We start from the raw sequence: 8,618 nt of genomic DNA on the forward strand, positions 1-8,618 counted from the left end.
CAACTTGTTTTTCACCACTCTCCACCAATGTTAGCACTTCAAACCAGATGCCTCTTGCAAAAACACATTGAATCATTAGGTGTTGTATGCTCTCCTCTTCGTGATCATATAGATGACTTCATCATTTATCGTTGTCCACCGGTACTAAGGGCAGAGCACATGTTATGGTGCAATATGGCATCTGCAACATCTTGACAAAAATTATAGACACGATATTGTTTTCTTATATACAGAGATGTATTCGGTGGATACGACATTATGTTCAAAGTATCATATCTTGAGTTCAAATCAAAGTAAGGCATTGTCTTGTTAAACTTTTTCTATGTTTTGTTTTTCTAATTTGTTAGCTTTAGTTTTTGTTTGTCCTCCACCACTGCTCGTGCTTTTTGAGGGTATCTAACTAATCTAAGGTGTCGTTTAGTTCACGGAATGTAACATAAATGGTAATGGTAATGATTCTCACTCTATTATCAGTGGTAACAAGTTTGAATATGACAACAACAATTTCTAGTGTAGTATCTCATTACGACTGGACTTAACCAAACATGATTTAATGTTATCGATTACAAATATGTGAACCAAACAACATCTAAGGCACTTTACTGGTTACTATAAGTTTTCTTTTTTTAGAAGCAGGTGAAGATATCAATCGAGGAAATTGATGAATTTGACACAAGGCTGTTGTTGACGCTTTTTCGGAGCGCCAAATACTCAAGAAGAACCGGCGGCGGTGCTCTCTGGTCAGGCGCGGACGGTCCGCGGCGTGGGGCCGGACGGTCCGCGACCTGGCGTGAGGCGGCGGTGCTCTCTGGTCAAGCGCGGACGGTCCGCGACACAGGGCCGGACGGTCCGCGACCTGGTGCAAGAGCTCGGGTTCCCTGCCTGACGACCGGACGGTCCGCGCTCTAGGGCCGGACGGTCCGCGCGTACGCAGGGGCGGCGGAAGATCGCCGACGGCGCCTGGATCTCGCTCCCGGGAGGGACCCCGTCGGGGAGGAGAGATCCTAGGAGTTGTCTAGGCTCGGGCATAGACTCCTCTAATCGACGTAGAGTCGAGGAGAGGCGGAGAATTTAGGGATCGAGAGGCTAAACCTAAACTAGATTAGAACTACTCCTAGGATAAAATGCGAAATAGAAGTTGTATTGATTCGATTGGTGGGGGTTCAATCGGCCGTAGCCCTTCATCTATATAAAGGGGGAGGTCTGGATCCGTTTCAAACTGATTTCCGAGTTAATCCCGCAGTTTTAGGTAACAAATCCCGCGAGAAACTAGGAACCCTAACTGACTCTGCGCACGCGCGGACCGTCCGCGCCACAACCGCGGACTGTCCGGACCGCGGACCGTCCGGCCTCAGGGCGGGACCGTCCGCACAGCTCTTTTCAGCTTTCAACAGCTGTCCTATCAAATGGAGTAGGAAAACTTTTTGCCGGGCGTTTTGTATCCAAGCATACTAGCGCACCTCACTTTGCAGGAGTGGCCACAAAATGACAGTATCGCAAAGCCACAGAAAATCCGTACATCTTTGACTGGGTACAGTGTCGGCCCCGCCTGTTCATGTGTTTTTTCACCAACCACGAACTGAAAACCCACCCCACTGATTGGTGGGACGGTATTCCCGAGGTCCACCTGTCATTGATTCATCCATGCAGTCCAATACTCACCGACGAATGGGCTCCGGTGCAACATGACCCACCAGCCAGCGAGGTTCCAGTAATGAGCGGCAGTCCCGATAGGGTACGTAATATCCTATCGTCTGGTCCGGCCATCTTTCCCGTAGCCGCCGCCGTCGGCGTGCACCCCACCAGGCCACCATCTTGGCAACCCCCACTATTCCAACCACGCACTGACACACGGACCCTATGCTGCCAGGACCCGCTTGTCATTGTCCGTCCGGGCCGGACCTCCGATCGTGGGTCCGGAGAGCCAGCGAGTGAGAGCCGTGCCGGAGTGGCTTGCGGCCAGGTAGACGAAGCACGGGAAGTAAACAATCGCAAGAGGGAAGGGAACACAACAAGCACAGCAGACAGCACCCCCGCAGGGCCGCAGAACGGCGCTCCCCCCTGCTCCGCCACACTCCCCAGAGGTTCTGAACGCAGATCTCTCGCCGCAGCTCGGCCTCGCGATTCCGCTGGAGACTGTTCAGCTCCTCGCCGGCGGCGCTGATTCGGTACCGCTTCGCTTCGGCTTGCGTTCTTGCACTCCTGGTGCTTATTTTGGGGAATTTTTTTTCACCTGAGTTTGTGATGAGCGCAGATCTGACGCCCACGCAGCAGAAGGCTGAAGGAGGGCACTGGGAGCCGAGGGGGAGGCTAGGGGTTAGGATTCCGGCGTGATGCAGCGCCCGGGACGACTTCAGCGGTCGGGGTCCAAGCGCGGGCTGGAACCCACCGGTGGCGGCGACGACGACGACCATGCGCCCAAGCGCCCGCGCGTCCCCGCCCTCGCTAGGTGCGCGTGTGTTAATGCTTTGATTCTGCTACCTAGAGTTTTGTCATTGGTTAAGGTTTGGGTTCCATCCCTAGTTTTGGTATTGTTATTGCTTTGATTGATTGAGATGACTGGGAAGTAGTGATTTCTATTCTAGTGCTGCCGTTTCTATTAAGCTTAGTAGTATCGGTAGTTCGGTACAAGTGAGTGCAGGAACAGGAAGTTTGCCTATGAGTCTTTTTGTCGATTTGATTACCTGTCGGAGGCACAAATTGCCAGAAAAAGGATGTCCATGTGAAAGGGATGTTTTTTTGGGAGTTATGAGTGTTTGCTCTTTTGGCTGTTGGGTGCGCTCCAGCTCAATAAGAGCACCAAATCACTGAGAGCAAAGATGGTAGAGACATTATGCTGTAGAAAGTGGATGATCAGTGCTAATAGAACTGAAGCTCAATATTGGCATATTTTTTGCATTTTGACCACGCAGACAGTTGGTAACTTCAATTTGCCTGGCTAGCAGGCTGGTCTTGCCATGATGTTCTTGAGACAATTATCCTGACTCAGAAATCAATACTTTGTTTACTTGAGTTAGTAGATTATCAATCGGTGCCAAAACCATGACCTAGGTTATCACTCCACTCTTATTATTATCAATACTACCTTTTGACTGTTACTAACACATATGTTTTCTTCTTCTTTTACCATGTTATTTATTTCTTTATTTATTTTGGTGCCTGGTGTTGGGTTTTCATCTCTAGCATGCCCCAAGTCCCAACTTTCTTCGGATAAAGAGGTTTTAGTTCTGGAGCTCTGCCAAGAAGGCCTATACTAGTGTGGGAACTGAATCGGGGTGCACAGTTAGGGTTAGCTAATACATTAGATGCAACAATTTTTATAATCAAATGAGATGCTGATAATACATAAAAGTAAATTTGGTAGAGTTTATTGGTAGGTTCTGGTTTTTGATCTACCGCTCTTCAAACTACAAATATGTTTGTTGCTTAGCTAACGAAACATTTTTCAGTGTCATTGTGGAAGCTCTCAAGATGGACAGTTTGCAGAAACTCTGTTCATCGCTTGAGCCTATTCTCCGAAGAGTTGTGAGTCAAATTTCTGTTTGACTTATTTTTAGTTTATATGTAAATTCTGTATAGTGTATACACAACTTTATTCACATGTTTGATTGATTTTATTTATGATCCTAGGTAAGTGAAGAAGTAGAGCGTGCTTTAGCCAAACTGGGTCCTGCTAGAATCCAAGGAAGGTAAAAAAAAATCAACTTACACTTCATGTTGACGCTTGGGAGATGTTCTGTCTTGGAAATTGAGATTTATTGTTGATATTGTGATATTACCACATTAAAGGCTCTTGGGAAGTTGGGATATGAAACTAATATATATGAAAACAGATCCTCCCCTAAAAGAATTGAAGGCCCTGATGGAAGAAATCTTCAGCTCCAGTTCAGAAGTCAGTTGGCTCTTCCAATCTTCACTGGTGGAAAAGTTGAAGGTGAGCAGGGAGCAGCTATACATGTTGTGCTGTTGGATGCAAACACTGGATGTGTTGTTACTTCAGGACCCGAGTCATTTGCAAAATTGGATATCCTTGTGCTTGAGGGTGACTTTAGTAAAGAGGAAGATGAGGATTGGACAGAAGAAGAGTTTGAAAGTAATATTGTCAAGGAGCGTGAAGGGAAGAGGCCTCTTTTGACAGGCGACCTGCAAGTGACTCTTAAAGAAGGTGTTGGAACCATAGGGGAGCTTACATTCACTGACAACTCCAGCTGGATAAGAAGCAGGAAATTCAGACTTGGGCTGAGGATTGCTCCTGGCTTTTGTGAAGGTATCCGTGTCCGAGAAGCCAAGACAGAAGCTTTCCCCGTTAAGGATCACAGAGGAGAATGTATGTGTGACACACTGTTGATTTACTCATTAGATGAAACAAAGATTACCTGTATTTTTAGAATTTGCATCGCCAAGCATGCTGATTTTGTATTTATTAGTGTACAAGAAGCACTACCCACCTGCGCTGAAGGATGATGTTTGGAGATTAGAAAAGATTGGCAAGGATGGCGCATTCCACAAGAAGTTAAATGCCAGTGGGATCTATACAGTTGAAGATTTCCTCCGGCTTCTTGTTAGGGATCAGCAGAGATTACGTAGCGTAAGTTCTATGATACCTGTTTTTGCTTACTATATTGTGATTTATGGTATTCCCTATATGGTTTGACAGCCCTTGTTCTTTTTATAGATTCTGGGCAGTGGAATGTCAAATAAGATGTGGGACAGCCTTGTTGAGCATGCAAAGACATGTGTCTTAAGTGGAAAGCATTATGTATACTATGCTAGAGACTCAAGAAACGTGGGTGCAATATTCAATAACATCTACGAGTTCACTGGTTTGATTGCCGATGATCAGTTCATTTCAGCTGAAAATCTCACAGACAACCAGAAGGTTAGTGTCCTTTGCAACTCTGCCAACTACAATGCCTTAAAAACCTTTACAATTTTTTATAGTGTCGTCAGTTTGATATTCTGCTACTGTGACCAGTAGAGCATGTCAGTAGGAAAATAATCAACATTCTTTTTCAAAGAATATCTTTTGAAGGTGTTGTATGTTTAATATCATCACTGTGTTTGGATGAGAGGGATTCTTTGGAAGTTTCTAGGATCTATTAGCTAAATTCAAAGAGCAAATTCTCTATTCAAGGAGTGGTCTACTGAGATGTTTGTATTTGTGCTCATCTTAAACCGCAGGTCTATGCTGATGCATTGGTAAAGAAAGCATATGAGGACTGGATGCAAGTTGTAGAATATGATGGCAAGGCACTCTTGAGCTTCAAGCAGAAAAAGAAAACTGTCACGACAAGAAGTGACGTTGCATCTGCCTCAACAAGCAATCCTGCTTCATATGGTTCGGCCAATTCACAGAAACAGTTGTCTCTTCCAGCAAAAGCTGGACAAACTTCCTCAGCGGGTACTATGAATGAAGGTGACATCCTGATTTATCCTATATATTGAGTTTCTCTGTCCACTTTTTGTTTTAGTCACGCATTAGTGTCCATGAGTTTTTGATGATAATTTGCATGGTACTATTGCAAAGCCCATAAATTGAAATAAAATAGTACAAGCTATTGCTGGTGGGCCCCCGACACATTGGATGCCATTTTTCCAACTTGGTCTTTGCGGTGACACAATACAGTATTGACCAGTGCCCTTCTTTTATCATTTCTCATGACATGCCCAGTGGTTTCAGTCTAAGCCCATTCACTCATCCTTGATGACCCAACAGTAGTATGCAAAAATGACAATGACAGTTTCTGATAGTTTATATTCTTTGCGTACACAACCCAATTGATTTACTTCTCGTAATTTTTTTTTGTAACTGCAGTCTGTTCTGATAGCTTAATATGGATATGCTTCTGCATATTCCAGATTATACTAACAAGGATCAGTCAAGTAGGCTTGTTCTGTTGTCCTCAAGACCTCAACAATGGAAATAGGGCAATAATAACTCTGCCAGTTGTGCTAATGGTGCTTCATAGTTGTTCTACAACAACCACAACAACAAAGCCTTTTAGTCCCAAGCAAGTTGGGGGTAGGCTAGAGTTGAAACCAACAGAAACCACAAAAAGTTTAGGCACATGGATAGCTGTTCTTCATGCATTCCTGTTTCTCCATCTCCACTATATAAAGCACCAGTTTCAACGGTCGTCCCACGCCACCCTTCCCGCTTAATGCAAAAATAAAGTAAAATTGTGCACAAGTGAGGGTTTGAACCGTGGTTGTTGGCTCCACATTCACACCCACCTAATCAATAGAACACACATTTTTTATTTTTTTAAAACAAAGTCTACCCATATGATATATAGAAACCATAACAATGCACGAACAACTGACTGGTAAGGCTAAATCTTTAAATATATTTTATCCTTTCAAGTCTCCTTTTACTACTACTTTCCATGTCAACTTTGACCTTCCCCTACCTCTCTTTCTATTGCTATCGTGCCTTAAGATCTCATTATGCACTGGTGTTTCTAGAGGTCTTTGTTGGACATGTGTAAACCATCTCAATCTGTGTTGGAAAAGCTTTTCTTCAATTGGTGCTACTGCTAGCCTATCACATATATTATTGTTCCGGACTCGATCTCTTGTATGGTCACAAATCCAACGCAACATATACATTTTCGCAACACTTATATGTTGAACATGTTGTCTTTTTGTAGACCAACATTTTACACCATACAACATAGTTTATCTAACCACCGTTGTATAAAACTTTTCTTTAGCTTCTATGGTACCCTCTTGTCGTACTAGATGTTTGACGTCACTTTATCTGCTCTGCTTTGCTTCTATAGCTAACATATCCATTGGTATCTCAGTCTTTCTGTAGCATTGATCCTAAATACCGAAATGTATCCTCTCTGGACACTACTTGACCATCCAAAATAACATATCTTTCCTCGTGTAGTAGTGCTAAAGTCACAACTCATATATTTGGTTTTAGATTTATTGAGTCTAGAACCTTTGGACTCTAAAGTCTCCTACCACAACTCTAGTTTCCTATTTACTCCTTCCCAGCTTTCATTAACTAGCACTATATCTCCGTAAAAAGCATACACCAAGGGATATCCGCTTGTATATCCCTTGTGAGCTTATCCATTACCAAGGCAAAGGCTCAAAGCTGATCCTTGATGTAGTTGCTTTATGACATTTTAAATACTTATTAGTCAACAGTTGTTGGTTAAGTATAGAAAATGATACTGTTTATGATTATGTGATATGGATGTGCAGTTCACACGAGTCATGAATTTAATTAATTTACCACACGTATAGAAAATGATAGTGCTTATGATTATGGGATATGGATGTGAGTTTGCATGAGTCGTGTATTTGATTAGTTTATTACCATGCGTGTGCTGTACTGACATAACTGAATTACATCTGTTCAGCAGATGGAACTAGAAATGCATACAACGCAAATGGAAACCAGTCAGCAAGATATGCAGCCAACACTCAGAGCATTCCTGCAAACGTCGGCATGCAATACGACGGGAGTGCAGTGTCGCCTGAAATCCAGTTTAGTGGTTCATCCCTTCAGAGTCAGTCTTCAAGAGGGTCCAACATGCTAGCATTGGGCCCTCCGCAGCAACATCAAAGTTTCGAATTCCCAGCGCTCGGCCAGCCCGTTCAGCCAACAGGCCTGAACCCTTTCGAAGAGTGGCCGCAGCAGCAGGAGAACCGTGGCGGCGGTGTCGACGACTACCTGATGGAGGAGATCCGGATGAGGAGCCACGAGATCCTGGAAAACGAAGAGATGCAGCAGATGTTGCGGCTCCTGAGCATGGGCGGTGCCGGAACCAGCCTAGCCGAAGACGGCTTCAATTTCCCTCCGTACATGCCTGCGCCTTCGCCGAACGTGAGCTACGAGGACGACCGCACCCGCGCGCCCGGGAAAGCCGTCGTCGGGTGGCTCAAGATCAAGGCTGCCATGCGGTGGGGCATCTTTGTGAGGAAGAAGGCGGCTGAGAGAAGAGCTCAGCTTGTTGAGCTAGACGACTAGAAAGTATTGAACCCTCGAGCTGTTCATGTACCAGAGTTTTCATTGTTGATGGTGTTTGTGGATCCGGACGGGGCTCGGCTATGGCCCTGCCCCTTAGGAGGACAGCAGTTCTGGTCCTGAGCTTAATTCTGGACAAAACTATTTTCCGTTTCCCCCCTTTTTGTATGTATAGCTTTTTTTTACCATTTTAAATGCGTTGCTTGTTTAGTGTGATGCCGGTAGTCCTGTTGTGAACCTTAGCCTGAGCTCTGTACATCCATCTGTTACAGAATTCAAATCGAAACAGGTAAACATTGGCACTTGCTGGGCTGTTGTATACTCGTGGTGGTGAATCTAGCCGAGAAATATTATTGAGGCCATTGGGTCATAAGGCTGTGTCCAGCAAGGGACGGTAAACCGTCCGGTACCCTTAATATAGGGTTCAGACATGTCCTCTACGCGCCCAACAACGTACTCTATATGACACTCTAAATTTTAGAGGACGCCGCACGCACCCTAGATGTGGAGAATTCCAGACGTCCGGTATCCGGGCGAGGGGTCGGGCTCGCGCGGGAGTGAAAAATCCGGAGCCGCTGTTGTGCCGTCGTTGGCGACTTTCATCCAACTCGGCGAGGGGGCCTCGCTGCGCTGC

The 8,618-nt window shown here is 45.0% G+C and overlaps 1 protein-coding gene across 2 annotated transcripts; it reads left to right on the plus strand.

The window, feature by feature from the left end:
- Positions 1 to 1,675: 1,675 nt before the first annotated feature.
- Positions 1,676 to 8,291, plus strand: LOC103627307 (calmodulin binding protein1). Of its 2 annotated transcripts, none has more exons than XM_008647606.3 (9): positions 1,676 to 2,168; positions 2,255 to 2,449; positions 3,450 to 3,525; positions 3,631 to 3,689; positions 3,834 to 4,327; positions 4,428 to 4,588; positions 4,676 to 4,879; positions 5,182 to 5,416; positions 7,377 to 8,291. In XM_008647606.3, the coding sequence occupies exons 2-9, from the start codon at positions 2,334 to 2,336 to the stop codon at positions 7,985 to 7,987; spliced, it is 1,956 nt and encodes a 651-aa protein (XP_008645828.1). In that variant the 5' UTR covers positions 1,676 to 2,168; positions 2,255 to 2,333; the 3' UTR covers positions 7,988 to 8,291. The 2 variants fall into 2 exon arrangements, with proteins under 2 accessions (XP_008645828.1, XP_008645829.1); XM_008647607.4 differs by having other exon boundaries at positions 1,719 to 2,168; positions 7,380 to 8,291.
- The last annotated feature ends 327 nt before the right edge of the window (positions 8,292 to 8,618 follow it).

Source organism: Zea mays, chromosome 5, assembly GCF_902167145.1.
Source record: "Zea mays cultivar B73 chromosome 5, Zm-B73-REFERENCE-NAM-5.0, whole genome shotgun sequence".
NCBI lineage: Eukaryota > Viridiplantae > Streptophyta > Magnoliopsida > Poales > Poaceae > Zea > Zea mays.